The 20787-nt window shown below is 39.8% G+C and overlaps 2 protein-coding genes across 6 annotated transcripts in view; one reads left to right on the forward strand and one right to left on the reverse strand.

Annotated features, from left to right (window-relative positions):
- Positions 1 to 1995: 1995 nt before the first annotated feature.
- On the reverse strand, positions 1996 to 19805 carry ABCE1 (ATP binding cassette subfamily E member 1). Of its 2 annotated transcripts, XM_077300192.1 has the most exons (19): positions 19615 to 19759; positions 17591 to 17709; positions 14500 to 14670; positions 13845 to 13930; positions 12878 to 12975; positions 11995 to 12112; positions 10714 to 10851; positions 10449 to 10518; positions 9758 to 9854; positions 8660 to 8749; positions 7144 to 7265; positions 6286 to 6507; positions 4811 to 4870; positions 4645 to 4703; positions 4433 to 4543; positions 4203 to 4345; positions 3961 to 4083; positions 2802 to 2913; positions 1996 to 2456 (listed from the first exon to the last, which is right to left on the reverse strand). In XM_077300192.1, the coding sequence occupies exons 3-19, from the start codon at positions 14600 to 14602 to the stop codon at positions 2409 to 2411; spliced, it is 1800 nt and encodes a 599-aa protein (XP_077156307.1). In that variant the 5' UTR covers positions 14603 to 14670; positions 17591 to 17709; positions 19615 to 19759; the 3' UTR covers positions 1996 to 2408. The 2 variants fall into 2 exon arrangements, with proteins under 2 accessions (XP_077156307.1, XP_077156306.1); XM_077300191.1 differs by lacking the exon at positions 17591 to 17709 and having other exon boundaries at positions 19615 to 19805.
- Positions 19801 to 20787, forward strand: part of ANAPC10 (anaphase promoting complex subunit 10) — a 30609-nt gene continuing 29622 nt past the window's right edge. For 2 of the 4 annotated variants that reach the window (XM_077300193.1, XM_077300197.1), the window contains exons 1-2: positions 19801 to 19939; positions 20302 to 20381. The gene's annotated coding sequence lies outside the window, so the exon portion shown is untranslated. Of the gene's footprint in view, positions 19940 to 19995; positions 20144 to 20301; positions 20382 to 20787 lie in introns of those variants that run through there. The other 2 variants (XM_077300195.1, XM_077300196.1) reach the window with 2 other exon arrangements.

The raw sequence follows: 20787 nt of genomic DNA on the forward strand, positions 1-20787 counted from the left end.
TCCTTTGGAACACTGAAGCAGAGGAAAACATACATGACACTGACTTCACAGCAAGAAGAGATTGAAATATACACAAGACAATGGGGCGGAGTGGGCTGCTACAGCTGGTCCACTGGTCCTTTTTATGGTATCCTTTTTCTAGTAAACAGTGGGATGTAAAGGCAACCAGTGGGCTCTACATTAGGAACTCTGAACTAGTTGCTTCCCCCCACACACACTTTTAAAGTTTTTTACTTCGTTGAAGGCCTGTGCAGTCTGTTTTTGCCTAAGCATGAATATATCTTCCACTGAAGGACCAACTCTCTGCTGGGACAGAGTATAAAATGGATTGCATGACATTAAACTGCAACTGATAAATTCTAGTTTCAAACAAAACCAGCCCACAGGGAGGCTTTTGTATAGGGAAGCACTGAGAAAGGTAAACCTTAAAAGATGCCGACCTTACCATTCTGCCTTATTCGGTATGCAAGTCAGGCCTAAATGTTTAAATAAAACGTAAGTGACAACATAATAATTTAATAGGTTATTTCCATAACTCAGAAATGAACTGGACTGTACATCATATTCGAATCCCACGGGAAGCAGGCAGCATCTGAATTAACAACTTCACATTTGAATTCTGACTTGACTGAAAGTCAGCTAAAAGTTAATTTGTATGAATGAATCCAAGAGAATACAGAAACTATTCCATGCAAACTGGTAGAAAGTGTCTCAATGGAAGACTTCAGTTTAGGTTTTGTTTTAAGTCACACCAAGTCAGAATTTGACTTGAAAAGACGGGATTGGCACCTCAAGTTTTAAGGAACATCTCAATCTCATTGGTTCCTAAGCAATTTTGGTAGTGAGATCAGGCTGCTTGATTGTCTGGTGAGTGGTTAAGCAAAGAAGCCAGCAGGGTTAGGAGTAAAGCATAATAAAATCCCCTGATTGGACTGATCTCAGTAATATGTTGAAAAGTGATAAAATGGCAGAAGAATAATAAACTGCAGATTAAATCAGGAAAGATCTCCATTCAACCTGAAATGTTAAGTGCTTTACCTGGCTCACACCACAGAATATTGCAGAGGGCTTTCCTTGCACAAGTGAATGAATAGAAAAGGAGACACTCCCCTTCCTCCTGCTAACCTACTAAAAGGTAAAGGTATCCCCTGTGCAAGCACCGAGTCATGTCTGACCCTTGGGGTGACGCCCTCTAGCGTTTTCATGGCAGACTCAATACAGGATGGTTTGCTAGTGCCTTCCCCAGTCATTACCGTTTTACCCCCCAGCAGCAAGCTGGGTACTCATTTTACCGACGTCTAAATCTTGAAAGCAGAAATTTGCAGCACGGTATGCTTAAACCTAAAGAATCCTGGTTTCAACTTGTGTGTATCAAATGACTACTTTCAACTAATAGACTCCTAGCTCTTCCATCAATGACAAAATTTAACAGCAGTGCCATCTGTTAAAACATTAATTACATTTCTGGAGTTATTCGAGAGCCAGTTTGGTGTAGTGGTTAGAAGTGCGGACTTCTAATCTGGCATGCCGGGTTCGATTCTGCACTCCCCCACATGCAACCAGCTGGGTGACCTTGGGCTCACCACGGCACTGATAAAACTGTTCTGACCGAGCAGTGATATCAGGGCTCTCTCAGCCTCACCCACCCCAAAGGGTGTCTGTTGTGGGGAGAGGAATCGGAAGGCGACTGTAAGCCGCTTTGAGCCTCCTTCGGGTAGGGAAAAGCGGCATATAAGAACCAACTCTTCTTCTACTGCAGGAATGGCCAAACGGGCTTTCCAGATGTTCATGGACTACAATTACTATGAGCCCCTGGCCATCTGGAGAACCACAGTTTGGCCACCCCTGATGTATTCAATAGCCATACAAACCAAGATCAAGTGAGGAAAGTCAGCCTGAAGAAGGGCAGAGAGAAAATATCCACTTGCCAGAAATCTCATCCTGGAAGGCAGACTGCAACTTATTTGAACTGCAATAATCAGGCTCATCAACAACTCCAGGCTTAGGTGGACATTTATTTATGAAACCCTCGGTCTGAGAGAATCAATTTTTTTTAAAATAGCAATCTCTATATTTTGACATTTTTTTTTGTAAACCATCTTTTACAGAAAACAGCTGAAAGACTGGAAATTGGAAACATGTCAGCATTTGGTACATTAATAAGTTACATCTGAACCCAAATCTCCCCAAGTTGTGAAAAAGCACATTGTCCCTTGGGATGATAATGGTAGCTGTCACTGCTTTGAAATGTTACATCCAAAAGATGGCCTTGTCTTTGCGGCTGGGGGTGGTGGCTGTTGCATGACCGTACCACTATTTTTTATCTCTGGAATGAGCGCGGTATTTTAAAACCTGATTGCATTTCATATAACAAATATTTCAGTTTTATAAACTGATTAACATTTCATTTAATCATCCAAGAAAAAGTAGTTTCCACTTTTCTTCTGTTCCACATCCTAGAAAAGAGAAGAAGTTAGCAAATGTTGAATACTGATAAATGTATCCATAGCAGCACAAGAGCTCCCCCCCCCCCGGTGGCTTTCAGTGCCAATTGAAATTGTGCTCTTGTAGTTCAGGGAACCTAAAGGAACAGTAAGGAAGAAAAATTGGAAGTCTGCAGGAGGTAGGGAAGACTTATCAGGAAACCTCCTCTCTAAATAGAAGAGGCATTCCATTAGGGGAGCTACTACTGTTGTGCTAACAGAATAGCAACATATTCTGGATCCAAGACCATAGGCTTTTTCTGTTGGGAAAGGTAGAAAGTAACTCATCTTAGAATTAGCAATGCTTGCTATTCTTACCTTGATTGAATTGAGCTTGTTTATTCTTGGTCTGTAATTGTTTGGATCTCTTCTGAAAGTAATCTCAAGCTGAGACAGAAATTTATTCATGCCGGCCAAGAGAGTCTGAGGACTGTAAAGAAGTCAAACATACATATTACTTTTCCAGTATTATCAACTGACTTGTGATTATATGAAAGCCTCTACAGTTTTAATTCTCAATGCCATTTAGTAATTTAATTACTATGCCACTAGTAATTTAATTCTGTACATCAGTTCATGCGAGAGGATTCTTTCAGTCAGAGTTTTACAGTAATCCAAGGCAGTGTTCCTGAACAATAGCACCGTAAAATGGATGTCAAATATACATAATTGGCTTCGAGCAGGTATTATACAAAGAACCAGATTTTCAGTTTCATAAAAATTTCCACCAGTACCAGACATCAATTCCATTATATTGTTAGGATGGATATTTTCACAAATGTCATCAATTATAAAAGTTCACATATTTTCATATTTTAATCTTGACTAACACTAGAATACTGGAATCTTAAAATCATTATTCAAATGTTCCACTAATTCTTGTAAAAAAGAGGTAAATCTCAAGTGCGTTCTTTACAATTGTACCATCGCACAAACTATGGTTGATAGCTGACTGACTAATATGCTGAGTTAGACTGAGGTGGGTAGCTCTGATGGTATCTGATGTGTGTGCACACCCACGAAAGCTTATATCCAGAATTAAACTTCACTAGCCACTAGCCTCAAACTTTATGCTAAGTTAAGGATAATGATTACACAGTATTTTCTAGACTGCCTCTAATGGTCATTGTATGTCTAAAGCTTTAATGATAATGCACCTGCATTGTGCAGGGGGTTGGACTAATTGCCCCTTCCAACTCCATAATTCTATGAAATTCCTCCAATGACAGTTCCTGTAATTATTTCAACCAAATCACAATAGAATGTGACTATATCATACTTTGCTAGCTGCAATCTTTCCATTAGAAAAAACACACCATGTGTGCCAACCCATCTTCTAGTTGCAAACGAAACATACAGAATGATAATGGCTGTTCCCTGAACTATCTGGAGAATGTGGAAGCCAATCACACAACTACAAGACTAACATATGCATGACAGCAATGTTTCATCCTTTGCTGTCCGTATTCCTTTTTACCTGTTTGCCACTGTGCTCTTAGACGGAATGCCATCAAAGACAATAACGCGATCTGCTAGGTAGGTAGCCATAATGAAGTCATGTTCCACAACAAAGGCTGTTTTTTTAGCGTGAAGAATGAAACTGAAACACAGGAAAGTAAATTAATGAGGCTTTTGAAATGACTTTTGTTTCTTTACAAAGAATGCGCCAAAAATCAAATCAGGCAAGCAATTTCCTTGCCGTGGGACTGCCCAGCTTACCGTTTGATAACTCTAGCAGCCATCAAACGTTGTTCTGAGTCCAGGTATGCAGAAGGTTCATCAATCAGGTAGACGTCAGCAGGCTTCCCAAGACAGAGAGCAAGAGCGACCCGCTGTAGCTCACCACCAGACAACGTTTGAACCTATCAAAGGCAAAGTTAGAGGCAATGTTCACTTGCTGTTTTAAGAACAAGCGGAAAAAAATGGAGCAAATATGCAATGAACCATACCTCTTGATCAATGATATTTTCTATTTGGAGAGGCTTCATTACGTCAGTCACAAATTGTGGGTGTGTATAGGCATCTCGAATCTTTTCATGAAGCAACTGGCGTACACTTCCCTGTTCAAATAAGAAGCTTACATGTAGTTTACTGTAACACTGGTTATGCCATTTCTTTTCTTAATGCCTAGAAAGAAAAAAATCAAAACATCAACACTTACTGTAGACTTAGGGCTGATCTTCTGTGGCTTGTAACTAACATTTAAAACTGGTACTTCACCTGTGAGAGAGATAAAGGGAGAGATAGAGAGAGAATGCCTGCATGTAGCCATGGTTAAAACAAATGAATCCAATGTTTCAAACAGTATATTAATTGAAACGCATTACTTTTATCATCTGGTGTAAGTCTCCCCGCAAGCATGCGAATGAATGTAGTTTTGCCAGTTCCTAAAAGATAAAAAATGAAAATACTCTTAATATTGGCTAATATATGGCTAGCCTAAATACAGAGATCTGCATATAATCAAAGCTATTACAGAACTGCATTTTCTCTGGATTTTTAAAAACACAGTGATTACATCAAAAGTTAAAAGAAATCCTGCCAAGTGTTAGATTTTAAAATCTCTTACTAAGAGAGCAAAGATGATGACTAGCTGCTCAGCAATTAAAAAAAAATGTTGACATTTATGATGAAATGCTGTACTGCTAGTTTATTTTCATGTGCTGCATGAGACTACTAAGGGTGACTATTGTAGAATTTCAACTGGTGCAAAATATGGCTGCTTATGTGCCTCTGGCCAGGGCAAGAGACAGAGTGTGTATCATTGCAGTGCTCATGATGCATTTACTTTCAATTCAATTCAATCAATATTTAAAATGAGTGACAACTCTACAGCTAGGGGGACCTGCCTATGTCTTCAAAAGCCAGTGTTTTCCTTATGTACTATATCACCACCTTAGACATCAACCAAGTGTACACAGATGAGGGAATACAGATATTCTGATGCACAATACGATTGTTCTCCATTTACTTACTGCAGTTCACAAAGTACTAAGGAATGGTGTGGTGTTATATAATTCAAAGTTTGGTCTGACCGGAGAAGACTGGCAACTTTATCTGAGAGGGATCTTGGTTTCAATGAGTCTTCAAACAGCAGAATAAATTAGAAAGGAAGGGGCATTTAAATAAAATTCACCACTAGCATCACCCCTTTCTCTTCAGAATACTGATTTTCAATCCATATGCCCGGTTGTTGTCCACTGGAACATTGACATACCAGTATTAGCAATAAGTCTCTGCATGCCCCATTTCTATTACTTGTGGGAATTTTGAGGAGTAAGCATTATTTGGGACTAGATATAACAAAGGATGGGCACAAGCCTAAAAAAACTGATTTGGTTTGGGGCAGTCCCCAAACCAAACCCAGACCTAAGCCACAAGGCTTCCATCCAAACTGAACCAGTGAGTTTGGTTCTCCTGTTTCACTTCTCTTGCTTTGAAGTGGTGGGTGGGGGAGCAAAGGTGACAAGTTTAATGGCTTGCAGTCATTTAAACCTAACTGCTGACAGTGGACCTGCCTTGCTGTTAAGTTTAAATGGCTCACAGCTATTTCAACTTAACAGCCGGACAGGTCTGCTATCATGTTTCAATAAAAGTCCAGTAAATGTTCAGGGAAGGCGCTTTCCCCAGACACTGATTTTGGGGCAATGAACTGACACAAGTCCGTATAGAACTTGACTTGTGAACTGGTTCATGCCCATCCCCAGGTATAAGGGACATGGACAAAACTAGTTAGAAGCAGACCCCTGACACACTTTTAGCAGGTAAACCTGAACAACCATAATACTGAGTCTGCACTCACCATTTTCCCCCAGCATGACCATGATCTCAGAGTCAGTGAATTCTCCTGCAACAATGGACAGCTCAAATTCTCCCATCTTTTTTCTCATTCCAGGATATTTATACATACACATCTTCTTAACTTCTTCTTCATTAGCTGTCTCTGCCACTTTGAAAACTAGAGATGCATCTCGGAACCTTAGATTCTCTGTGGGAACGTAGCCATCCAAGAATATATTTATGCCTGTGAAAGAAAGCCCGTATTTGTAAATAAATTAGTTCCAAATACGAGTGCCAAATTTAATAAGATTACTGAAGAATGACGGTGAGATATTAGTGAAGAGGTCCATTATAGCATGACACATTGAAAAAAAATCTCCATCTAAGGTTAGGAGATGACCACAATAAAAGGAAATTATTAAAACCCTGTTCCACAAACTGCAGCCTATCTAGATAGTATAAAGACAGAACATACCACAGAGGGAAGACGAAGACACATCATACCATAGAGAGGAAGATCCAAAGTCATTCAAGCCAGTAATTGTCTACTATAATTTTATTTTATTGTGCAGCATGTCACAAAGAATCTACAACGTGCTTTGCTCTTTCAAATAATTGTTATCAATAGTAACGGTAATATATATGTATATGTGTGTGTGTGTGTATATATATATATATGTATATATATATGTATATATATGTATATATATGTATATATATATATGTATATATGTATATATATATGTATATATGTATATATATGTATATATATATGTATATATGTGTGTATATATATATGTGTATATATATATATATATATATATACACACACACACTATTCATAGAGCGCAATGCAGCAGAAAAAGAAAAAAATAGTTACCTTCTCTTACACTGAAAGGCATGGTAACGACTCCATAAGCACTTGGCACACCATATAAGCAGCAGATGAAATCAGAGAGATAATCCAGCACACTCAAGTCGTGCTCCACAACAATAATGTATCTGGAACACAATACAAATTTTATTTCAGCTTCAAATACTCAAAATATTTGGAGCAGGGGTACTCAGTGTGGTTCCTGTGGGCACCATAGAACTCACTAACAACTTTCCTAGTGCCGTCCAAATGTTTTTAGAAAGTGGCTGGGACCACGTGGTATTCCTGTCTAGCAGGGTCTCTCACTGGCTGAAGATTTGACATGCTGTGCAGATTAAGACAATGTTGCTTTTATTCTTTTTCTCAGTGTGTCTTATTTATTTTGGCCCCCGTATTTGGGCTTCCTGTGTATGTGTGTATATGCATGTGGTTAGCTCCTCCTTCTATGGCAGCCATATTGTGGCTGCTCCCACCACTCTGTATCAAAATTCCAAAGGTACCTGCAGGCTCAAAAAAAGACCCCTGATCTACAGATGAATAAATTAACTTCCTCATCTTTTACCCATTTCAAGCAAAAATGTTTGACAAACATGTAAGCAATGTTTTACTACTAATATTTTAATACCAGCACTGATACTATCAATTTAATGTGATCACAATACATTCTCAGCATGATGCGGCAAACTGGCAGCATTCTAAGTTCCTCCAGTCTTCTTTTACTGAAACATGTACATCCCCACTTCACACAATGAAATAATTAGACATTTTTAAATGATTAAATGTACACGACAAGTCTTTAAAATACTGTTTGCCTGCCCTTACACCCTTGAACTGAAGATGAAACTCAAATATTTTGGCCACCTCATGAGAAGGAAGGACTCCCTGGAGAAGAGCCTAATGCTGGGAGAGATCGAGGGCAAAAGAAGAAGGGGACGACAGAGAATGAGGTGGATGGATGGAGTCACTGAAGCAGTAGGTGCAAACTTAAATGGACTCCGGGGAATGGTAGAGGACAGGAAGGCCTGGAGGATCATTGTCCATGGGGTCGCGATGGGTCGGACACGACTTCGCACATAACAACAACAACAACACCCTTGAAGCAATTATACAAAGTATTGGGTAATTTCTGCATCACAGAGATTGGATTATGTTGAAAAATACAAACTAAATCAAGGAACAAGCTCACGTAAAATTGCAGTCAGTTGGAAACTACTGATCTTGATTAGATATGTAACTGTATATGGTTATTATGCAAGGAAGATCATTTATTGTTTATGACAAGATGCAGATTTCATGGAGTTATTTTTGACTACTGCTACTTTAACACTGCATGCAATGGTGATTTTTCAGTAGTCTGTTCAGATTTATTTTTTTCTTAATTTGTAAATTTCTCCCCAAATTTGTTATCCTTGAAGTCCCAAAATGCCCAGAAATTTTACTTGTTGAGAAGATGTGTAGATATACATTCCCCCCTACCTTATTACTTTGGTTTAAAGAAAACCTAGGCTCATACAGTACTTACCTGTCAGGATTTATTAGTGATCGAATAGTAATGGCAGCCTTCAGACGTTGCTTCACATCTAGGTAGCTGGAAGGCTCATCAAACATGAAGCTTTACCAAGGATCAAAACACAATAACATGTTAAATCTTCCCTAAAAAACACTAACATTCAATAGTAGCAAAATTTCCCCTTTTAATTTGGGCTCTTATTTAGGCAGGGACTGCCAATGGAAGCTCAGCCTGCCAAGCTGTAAAATCTGACCATACCAAATTTTAGGCATGCAATAGTAGAAAACACTCCTAATTTGATTCATAGGGCAACTGAAATCTTTTGGAAGTTGTTACAACTGTCCTTCAATTAGTAGATAACATCTTAGCAGGAAGCTACATGCAAAAACAGTGAGACATGCCAATTTTGTACAAGTTTCACTACACTGCTATTTTGTAAACGTTCAAAAATACTGTTTTGCTTTATGAGCCCAGCTTACTGGGGCTGATGGCTTCTTATTACCTAAACACTTACTACCTGCAACTATAAAGCCATTTCTACTTTGCAACACCATCTTTGTTAACAAGTCTGAGCATGCATAAAGAGGATGAGTTGACTGGCAAATACTGTCCCACACAACTGAGCAATCTCCTAGATTAGCATCCCTCATGTAAGTGATGTAAGACATGCTCACCAGTACTATTTTCAATACTCTCACGTCAAAACTTCATCAGTTTTTAATAAAATATAAAAAGTTTTATGGCATGCAAAGGAGGTTGCCAATTTTTTTTTAGATTTAAAGATGGATATTTGCCAATACTGAAACCTCCAGTCACAGTTTCTTTATCCTAAGGGCAACAAGATACTTCAAAGCAAAGTTGGAATGTGATGCTCCCAAAAAGGTGGGGACTGTGACTCAATGTTACAGAAACAACATTCAGACTAATTACACCTTATGGTGCAAAACTGTCTGGCCTGCATGGCAGAATAAGTAAAAAACCCAAGCCATCAGCTGGCTCTATCCTCACACTCACAGTTCCACAGTGACAGGTAAAAATTCTATCCATTCTAACCACAGGGGAAATTTCTAATAGCAGAGAATTTACTGAAATGATCAATTTCATACATACATATCAGCTTTTTGAATGCAAACCACAGCACAGGCAAATCTTTGAAGTTCTCCTCCTGACAGATCTTCAACATTTCGCTCCTTAAGATGTGTCAAATCTGCAAAGATGTTTAACATTTGGCACATAGAAATGCACAACAGTCCATGTGCCACACATTTTATTTATTCATTACATTTATATACTGCTCTCCCCTGAGGCTCAGGGCAGTTTACACTGAACATTTTACAAGCAGTAAACTACCCAATTCAGGTGACCTTTATGTATTTGAATTTCACCTGCACAAACTTTGGCTGAAGTTAAACACATTCTTCTGCCAGCAAGGAAGTGAATGCTGAAGTTCCTCCTTGGCATTTAGATTAAGAAGCATAGCATACCTCAGAGTGTGAGCCAAATGGAAGATAAGTTATTTATTGTATAAATTGTTAATTGTCTCTTATGATTAGTGTGCGATCTTGGACTCTGTTGCTATTAAAAATATACAGGTCTCAAAATTAATGTGGCTGCAAATGAATGCAGAGAGGTACTCGTTAAGGTCTAAAAACCAAAACCAATCATTGTTATTATTGGCTAATAGCCAAAGTGATTTTTTAAATTACACAATGCAGCTTGTGAGAAACATAGCATGTTCTAAAAATTCAGTAAAGTTACTGAAGTGTGTATTCCAGTACCTTGCAAAAAAAATATCACTTACCAAGTTGCTGACAAACAGTAACCTGTGTTCCAGTCTCATCCTTCCGGTCCAATATAGAGCCCACAGTTCCCTGTTATAATAAGGTAACGTTCAGGCCTTTTAAGCCACCATTTCAGATATATTGAAAATATTGAAATATTAGCCTACTCCTAACTATTTTAAGAATGTTAATTGCTTGAAGATTATTAAAAACCTGCCTCCCTCCCCCCTCCCCCCCAGCCCCAGCCCCAGCCCCAGCCCCAGCCCCGCCATTCACTTTACTCACTTTAGCAGCTTTAGGAATCTGGTCCACGTACTGAGGTTTAATTATGGCCTTGAGGTCATCTTCCAGGATCTTTGTGAAGTAGTTTTGCAGTTCAGATCCTCGAAAGTAAGTCAAGATTTCCTGCCAGTCAGGTGGGTCCTATACAGAAGGATTTCAAACAAGGACTGAGACACACAAATACATGTTTCAGCACAATGACATACTGAGCCAATGGCTTTTTGCAAGGGCGAGTGAACGGGCAGGGAGTGACTGGAGTTCTTGTGGCCAGATTTATTTGGTTTCTGCTGCTATATCTTCCCTAAATTCTTCCACTGTAATTCTCAATTCAAAGACTCACCAACTAATCTTTTTAGAAGGCATACTTAAAGAAAACTACAGAAGGAATATCTTCAAAGAGCCAAATTAGGTCATCTATGCTTTACAGAGTACAGTTAGGAAGAGTCACTCTGCATCTTCCCATTGAAAACCTGATTCTTCTAGAAAAACTTAAACATGAACATTAAATCATCATCATCATCAGACTAAATAATACGGCAGTACCAATGCTTGCTAATATATTATTTCATGGATATCTAGCTTTTAACAATTAAAATATGAGCACTAAGGTATGAATTTAGTATTTTACCAAGCATGATAAACATTTTGAAATAAAATACTCTGTAGCTACAGCCACATCCTGCCAATTTCCCCTCTTAATCCCATCCAATCTATTACATCTTTTGTCCTAAATAGTTTTCATCCAGGCAGGCCCCATGATCTCTAATATAGCCTTTTTGGTGGTCAAGGAGAAAAGCTGGCTGGATCCAACCCCTATTCGTCATAAAAACCAAGATGCTGCACATGACATTCCATGAATTTAACCTAATGCATGGTGGTAAGGCGTGAAATGGTAGCAGGAAATGGAAGATCTGGTTCTGAGCACTCTATGATGTGCTCTATAACACTGTCCCTCTCCCACCTGCTATAAGTAAGTCATAGTTAACATTCCAACAGCCAAGAATCCATTTGTGTGCATGCGTGTAGATGTACAGGGTAAGAGATAGCTTTTGGATAATGGCTGTAATAAAAAAATATACTGAAACTGAAGCACTTGAAAGCGAAATTTCCTTGCACATTGCTATGGCTTTTTTCCAATACTTAAAAGGATTAGTATTGGAAGTCAAATATTACTACTAGCTTAGAAAGCTGTACTGGTTTTGATCTGCATAAGAACTAAAAAATGCAAACTATAAGACACTCAAGTGATCGTACTGCATGTCACAACTTATTTGCAATACCTACATCATACTTCCCAAGGTTTGGCTTCTGTTTTCCTGCCAGGATCTTCAAGGCAGTTGACTTTCCAATACCATTAGTTCCAACTAATCCCAGCACTTCTCCTGGACGTGGAATAGGCAACCTAAACGCAACAGAAAATGCAACAGAAAATGGACACAACACAAAGAGCAGGACATAATATAGTCACTCTTATTCAATAAGTTTTCATCTTTCATCGTCAACATGACATGTTTACTAATGAAATTGGAATGCAAAGCAATGCTCTCATACAAACCAGTCCAAAGCTTTACCTATTTTTATAAGGCATCTTCTCCAGTCAAGGAATTTCAGTCAAGCTAAGCCTTCTTTTAAAAATTCTGCCCTATCTCCAATGTAGTGCCATATGGTGCCATGGCACCTGTCAAGTTTTTCAGAAAGTAGGTGGGGCGACTATAAAGCAGGGCTTATTACTGGCTGCTCTCAAAGGAAAGAGCTTCCCATGGCTGCAACAGCAGCTGCAGAAACCAGAGGATCAAAAGGACAGGCAAGCACCTGGTTTTTCCTTAGTAAGTGTATGGGCCCATTCTCCATTCACACGCTCCTTCGTTATTTCCCTTTCTCCCACTCCCCTCAGGATTTCCTTCATTTTTAAGAATTACCCTTATGTGATTCTTTTGCAATGTGAGTTCAGAAGTACTGCATTTGGCTCCACTTCCCGCATTCCACTTCCAACCATTTTGGGTTTGACAGACTCAGGCAGTCATTCTGGGGTGGCGTTTATAACCTTCTCTAAAATTTCAGCTGTGTGTGCAGGCTGAAAAAAGTTGGGGACCCTATTCTACACCCAGCAACAAACACGTAGGGACTACTAGAGGCACAAACATTCCCATGAGATTAAATTTGGTACCTGTGAAGTTTGAAGGCATTGGCACAATATCGGTGTGTTGTTTCTCTCTCCAAGTTGCTTGGTAAGTTAACAATTGACAAGGCTCCAAAAGGACATTTCTGTTACACAAAGAAAATGACTTTAGTAAACTGCACTGTAAGACATGGAAGTCTAATACAGTATAACACAATTTCTTTAACTAATTTACTATCAGAAAGATATATCTGGATGTGACATATATTCACTTTATATTATTTCCAAATTAATTTCCAAAGTAAGATGTTCAGAGCATTTTTCATCCCTTTACCAAAACTCAGTCCTAAGCACACCTCGAGTGAAATCCAACAAATAATTATTCCAGTGGGTTCAGATTAGATAGGGATGACCAAATTGTGGTTCTCCAAATGTCCATGGACTGCAATTCCCATGAGCCTGTGCTAGCATGTTGTTGGCAGGTACTCATGGGAACTGTAGACCATGGATATCTGGAGAGTTACCGTTTGGCCACCCCTGGATTAGAGTATCTCTGCAAAGGATTGCATTGCTAAACACACATTTATGTCCAGCTGCTTTCATCAGGATTTTATGAGACATAAAAAAGTTTCAGCTTCGAGACAATTAAGACAACACCAACTGTGTTAGTGAAGAGGATAGAATTTCCTAATAATGAAACAGTAAAAACATATAATTCATATAAAAGGTAAAGTTGAAATGAATTTATTTGAAGAGCAGGATTCATTTACACCAAAGAGTAATAGGGTATCTTTTCACCTCTAAATCAAAACAATACTGCTGCTCTGAAGGTTCTCCCTACTACCCAACATGGTCATATCAGGAATAGGCCTTGGGCTATGCTTATCTGAACATGCAGGAGCCGGGGAAAGGCTAACCCTTGCCCAGGGAAGACAAGAAGGAAAGCAGGTGAAGTCCCAATAGCCCCAATGTTATGTATAACTTTAAAAGTTAGATCAGTTATTAGAATCTTTACCTTAATGCAAATACCACAACCAATACATAGTGTTTCAGAAATCCATGCAATTTTGCACTGTGATGTTACTTCTATGCACAGTTTCCCTGGTGAAAAATAATATTAATGTTAAACACAGAGCCATACATTTGTCATTAAGTCATTCAAAAGCCCTAACCCTAAGCTCCTGAACCCTTATGATATGGCTGTGATTAGGCTCTGCTGATTCAGAAATTAAAAATCAACAGTGGCAAATGATAAATGATGGCAAAGGACATCAATATTAAATGACTCCATTGTGGAAGGATGGATTTATACATGTAGAAGGTGGGGGTGGGGGAGAGAAAGAGTGGAATGTTGATGTGATTGACAGAACAGCCCATGGGCAGGCTGCAAGTGAAGGATCAGACTTTGGAATGTTAGATTTCTCTGAAAATAGAAATCAGGTAGAGCAAGCAAAGAAGAGATATACATTTCCTTTGGTATATTTTTTTATTTGCATGGAGGTATTTTTATCCAAAGGAATATTTAAAATTGGGACCCATTGTTGGCAGCCACTCTATCACCATTACGTATGCAAAAACAGGCCTAAGAATATGTAGTCAAAATGGGTTTTTGGATTCTCATTTTACATACTTATAACTGAGTTTATATAAAACTTCTTTAGGTTTCTTACCCATTCGAACCACAGGGCAGCTTTTCTTGCATTCCTGGCGGCATTTCTTTGGCTTACACTTGTCATGGTTGACAATAGCAATTCTTGTCAGTTTATCAGCCATAATGAGGAATTTAGATTTATGTTTATTTCCAGACTAAAGGTTCCAAAATTAGAAGGAAAACTCAAATTCTAGACATAAACAAAGAAAATAATCCAAGATTAATGAGAGCAAAGAAATACTACAGCCCATGTTTGTGTGTGCCTGAAGAGGGGATAGATTACAATTTTTAATTTCTATCTCTATGCCCATGTTTTGAGGTTACACTTCCCAGGGCCAGCTCAGCGAATTGCATACTTATTCTGCAGACTGTACTCATCAGCAATACTAGAACCAAACTGTTTCTCTTTAGTATTCCATAATATCTAGTTTTTAATATCCATAATATCTAGTTTGGTTAGCTGCCTTTCTTCCTTACAGAGCTCAAGGTACATTACAGCACAGATAAGACACATACAATACAATTATAAATTATTATAAATTATTTTATTAAGAACATAAAAACCAAGATTTAGAATCACAGCTCAGGACTTAAACCAAATGCAATCTTAACCAATTCAGTACAGCTAATAAATTTAGCTAAATGCAGTCTAACAGCAACCAGCTCTGAAAGAGTGAAAATGAGGGAATGAGGCACATCTCCGTAGGGAAGTTGTTCCATAATTGTGGGGCTTCTACTGAAAAGGCCCTCTCTTGGGTACCCACGAAACAATCTTCTTTGATTGATGGGGCAGTCAGCAGGGCCTCTTCCTGTGATCTTAATTTCTGGGCAGGAACATACTGGAGAAGATGGTCCTTCAGACACTCTAGTCCCAAGCCATGCAGGGCTTTATGACATGCTGACTGCCTGGAAAGACATAATCTTTCTGTACCTCTACCTATCCTGTCTTCCACATGCACTCTCTGGTATCTTGGCTCACTGGTAAGTAAAAGGAAAATGTGCCTGGTTAGTTATGAAAGACTCTAAACTCTTTCTATACGTATCATATCATATACACACATATCACTCAGTCTCTGTAATGACAGGTGAGAAGGGTAATAACAGTCAGAAAGCTTGAAAACATAGAATAAGGGGGCACTCTGTTAAACCTGGAAAAAGTCTGGTATGAGGCAGAAATGTTATTTAAGGCACTTTTATCCAGAGGGTCCCGAAAACTGGGCAAAAGTTAATTGAAGTACCCATTTTTATAGACAGCCACTAATGCTGATAATGAATGGAATTCGTCTTCATGTATTACATGATCATTAATTTTAAAATATATAATCATATTTGGCGGTATAATTTTTGTAGTCTAGATTAAGAATGGGAATGAACTGGCTCACAGATTATGCCCAGGTCATGGCTTCACAAACTAAAGAGTCACCATGAACTTTCACAAATTTTAAGGCAGTACATGGCAGTTTGTATAGAAAGCAGAAGTTTAAGGGCACAGAGCCATTTAAACTCCTGCTTTCTGCTCCCTGTCACCCAGCTGTCTGGTTTAAATGACTCAAAGCCATTTAAGTCTCCTCTTTCTGCTGGCTGCCTCTTTTCACAAAGAGCAGAAAGTAGGGATTTAAATGGAAAAAAGGCATTTCACACTGATATGAACCAGTTCTGTTAGTGAACCAAGATATCAGTTTGCGGTTCAGTCATGAACCAAACTGTAAAAATGCAGTTGTGACCAATCCTGGTCTAGATCCAATCATGACTGGAATCTACACAGATGCTAAAATGACTAAACTGAAGCTGGTCACATATGAGAAGACAAGAATCACTGGAAAAGACAGTGCTAGGAATGCTGAAGGCAGCAGGAAAAAAAGGAAGACCTAGCATGAGATGGATTTACTCAATGAAGGAAGCCATAGCCCTCTTTTTGCAAGACAACGATAGGATGCTTTGGATGTCATTCATTCATAAAATCTCCATAATACACAAGAGACTTAACAACACTTACACACACACAACACACATTTTATTATAGTCTATATGGTTGGTCCCTTGCATACCTACTCCTCTTTCTATCGCATCTTGCTGTAGCCTCCAAAACACAACTCCTGAGAATGAACGGACCTTACAAACAGTGTAAGGTACAACGTGGGGACTATAAGGAGCAGGTTACTCAGTGCACATGGAAATACCTCATGCATGAGTGGATGGAGACTTAATATCCAGCACATTATCTGATTAAAAGAAAATCTAGCAGGCTTCATGAGCTTAATTATACGGTATGTAAATGTTTTAACTGCTTGATCACATGAAGCTGACAACTATTTTTCATCAGTATTGTTATCCAAAACAATAAATGTATGTCTTATATCCATTATCTGCTATAACCTATCATTTAGATACTATACGAAGTCTCTAGCAAACACATGGAACAGCATTTGCGTTATCTCACATTAATCTAGCCTTGTGGATAAGGCCTTCCTTCCCCCTTTAATCTTTAAAATGCAGACCATATTTATATATGACAGGCCATGAATCCTACTGGAATTCTTGTCATTTCTGTTTATTAAAACATTTCAACTGCACCTTTCTTGACAGTTCAAGGAAGTTTACAATTCTAAACTAGAACCCTCCATAACATTTCCTCACAGAAAATGCCTACGACCCAAATTCTATTCAAAGCACTAGCACTGTTTTGCAGTGCCTTTTAAAAACTCCTAAGGATGGCACTGTCTTTACCTTCTCAGGGAGCCCCTTGCGCAAAACACAAACCATTACGGAAATTAATGGACTCTAATAGATGCTAGGCAGGCAACCTTAAGAGGGAGGACAGCCAGAGGGGGAAGCTAGAAGACCATAACAGAAGACACAAGACTTCTGGGGACCAATGGCCCTATATAGCCATGAAGCACTTTTATTACTGAACTTTTCTTTTGGTTTCTATGTGCAATATAATAAAAACCAAAGTATTTTCAATTTCAGATATAAAACGCTGGCAAAAAAAAATTCAAAACACTGGTTATGAAAGAAATGAAGCGACATAATAGCAGAACAATGAAGAGTGGCAACAAGTTTCTAGTTAGGATGCTTTCAACAATCACTTTCTCCTCTTGAAAAACTACCTCATTATCCTCGTGGAATGTTTCTGAAATCAATGCTACAAAATTACAAGGTGAACATAATACTAGCATACTCCTAGCTTCCATCTTTTGTCCTGTTCATTATCCACAAGTGCATTGTCCTGAAAAACAGGAATTACAAGAATTGAACAGACTAATACTCAATTTTCCAGTGAAAGTTTTAACCAAAAGTGCTTTGGTCACTAAAATTTGACATTAACATATGCTAATGCTAGATAGGAACACTGTGGGATGGATACTGTTTTGTCCAGACAGAAGAATACACTTTGAAAGGAATCAGTACATTTAGTATGGTAATACAATAGGAATACTTTAATATTTCTGAGCAGGCTCTCTTGCAAGAGATTAAATATCCAGATTAGGTCTGCCTCAGAGGTAAACTCTTCCAATTTGCGATTTGCTACAAGTGTTAAGGATATGCTGTAGTATACATATTACTTCTACTTGTATGAAATCTCCTTTCATATTGCTGGAGTCCACTAACCACAATATGTATTAAGTAGATCACAAATTCTCAAACACATTCAGATTTTTTCAAAAAACTGTCACAACACAGACAGTAGAATTTCCTGTTCCAGTGACCTTACAACAATGAGATTCACTCATTTGTAAAGAAATATACAAATTTCAGATGTGCAAAGAGGAAAATGAAGGGCCAGGGATGATTAACTAATGAATACTGCTCAGTTGATCAATTATTTCTGTAAAACACATTGGTATATTGCACACATAACATTTCTGCAGAACAGAGAATGTCTGTCCTCAGAGACCCAGGAGACAGACAAGAGATTAGCACCTGTTAGAAGGTGTAATGTGCAGCCTGATCTTATCATCAGTGGACTGTTTTAAGAAGCAGCACTTCTGTGGAAATGGAACTTGCAGACACAAAATCAGGAAGTAGTTCTCTTCCCAGACATGGATATACCTTCTTTTAATCCAAGCTAGCATTTCCACTGTCACACAGGTCCACTTCCATGTACCCAAGATAGTTCCATGCATCCCACAGAACTGGCAGAAAGAACTCCATCTAGTCACTAGTTATACCTGATTAGCTTTAGCAACATAATGTGCTCTTTCACTATATTTTAGCATCATGAGAACTACTAAGTGATACACTTCTGTTACTTTTCAGTACTACACAAGTTGCTATTGTGCCCAAGTTTTGAGCATGTCCAAAAATTACTATTTGCAATACAACAGATTAAAATGGCTGGTCTTTTACAAGCATGAGGACTCTTTCCTGATCTGTGATACCTGTCAATGCAAAGGGCAGGGAGAAAAATAAATATTTGCTTATAAAGCTGCAGGTATTCATCTGGAAAATATAGACCGCCCTAATACTTCAATACGCCTTAATCTACCAGCACCAACAGCATCTCTTTCACTCCACAGATAGCAGCAGTATTATGGAAATATTTTAGTTAAAAAAAACAGTCTAAACAGACATCCTATCTTTGAGAGAAAATCCAACGCAAAACTAATAAACTGGGAGTATAGGAAGCAATACGTAGTCCTATTATTACAGGTTTACTTGGAGAGTAAAAAAGACTAAGATTTCAACATTTTTTGTAGCTACCTACTCCTTGCAAGCAGTTTTAGAATCTCTGAACACGAAAATTTAGGCAGCAACTGATACTTTCCCCTATTTTACAAGTTCTGCTCATAGCCACCACTTTAGATTGACGCGCTCGCTCGGAAAATGATTAACGGGAGAAAATGTGACACCCGACAGGCCTTTCTGCTTCTGGCGACCGGGGACGAAGGCCGGCCCGCCGCCCGCCCACCCACCCACCCACCCACCCACAGTCCCGGCCTTGCCACGGAGCCTCCTCCCGACATGCCCGCGCGGGGCGAGGGGCTCTCATCCTTGCTCGAAGGGCGCCGCGCGACCCTCCCCCGTGGGGCAACTGCGCCCCTCCCGTCCCGTCCCCCGCGGCCCCGCCGGCAGAGGCAGCCCGGGAGGAGCCCAGGAGACCCCGCGGCGCCCGCAGCCAGGCCCCACTTACTGCGAGAGAAGAAGAGGGGAGGAACCGCCCGTCGCGCAGGGGGGCCAAGGGAGACTCGCGGGGCTCCCAGCTGGACACGGAGACAACGTGCTCCCGCTGCCACCCGGCCAAAATGGCCGCCGCCCCGAAAGGAGGAGCCGGCGCCGCTCACCATAGAGAAAGGGAGGCCATGAAGCGCCGCCGCCATAGAGCGCCGGAAGGGCGCCCAGGGCCCTCTGTGAGCTACCAGGGGGACGCGCGGGGTGACGTCAGTGCCTAGCGACCGAGCGCTTTGCCAGGGGCCGAGAAGCCGTCAGGCAGGGGAGTCGCGCCGGCTGCGGCAAGGGTGAGTTCCCGCCCCCCCCCCCCGCCCGTCCATCCATCCTTCCTTCGCCGCTTGTCCCGTGAGGAGGAGGACGAAGCCACCCCCCCCTCCTCTCAGGCGCAACCCATCCGAATAGTGATGTGTTTTCAAAGCGTGCTTCGCATCAACGCGGCCGCGCATCCGAACCTGCCCTTTTAGAAACGTCTCATCCTCTGTCTAGCCCAGGTAAAGGGGCCGGTCGGTCGGGATTAACTATCAAGCACATCACCCGGCTTCTAAAACAAAAAGGTCGTAGTTCACAGCCTAGCATAGTCGCTGTGAAAATCTATCCAAAGCTCTTGTGAATCGACACACTTTTAACGTGTTTTCTTATTTAAAACTAGAAACAAAGTAAGCAGAGACGAAAAAAGGAGCTGGGAATAAGAAGGCATCATGTTGCCAGAATAAGCATCTAACTGTAAAGGTATACACAATACAATTTGTTTTTTTAAATAAATGTATGAGAGTAGTAGACGGAAGTACTGCTGCAGAAGTACTTAGGCAGTGTGGAACCCTCTGCTCGGAAAGCTAGAGAAAAATTATGGAAAAGTCTCCATTAAAGAAGGATTTTAGTGGTGAAAGTGCTCTGATCAAGGGCAGATTACCTTTATTTTGTTCCTTTTAGGATGTTGTCTAGATCCAGACTTACTTTATGCCTTGATCCAAACTTGTTTGTCCAAGATGGTAGTGCTCCTACCAACATGTTCAGTAGGATGGGATGAAATGGGAAATTGTTATTTGACTGGTGGCAGTGGGGCTGTCGCTCTGATTTCTTTTTGTTTTTGTTCTGCTTGCCTGCAAAGCTGTGTCTGGTAGAATATCGCTGATGC

Source organism: Paroedura picta, chromosome 10, assembly GCF_049243985.1.
Source record: "Paroedura picta isolate Pp20150507F chromosome 10, Ppicta_v3.0, whole genome shotgun sequence".
In the NCBI taxonomy this organism is placed as follows: Eukaryota; Metazoa; Chordata; class Lepidosauria; order Squamata; family Gekkonidae; genus Paroedura; species Paroedura picta.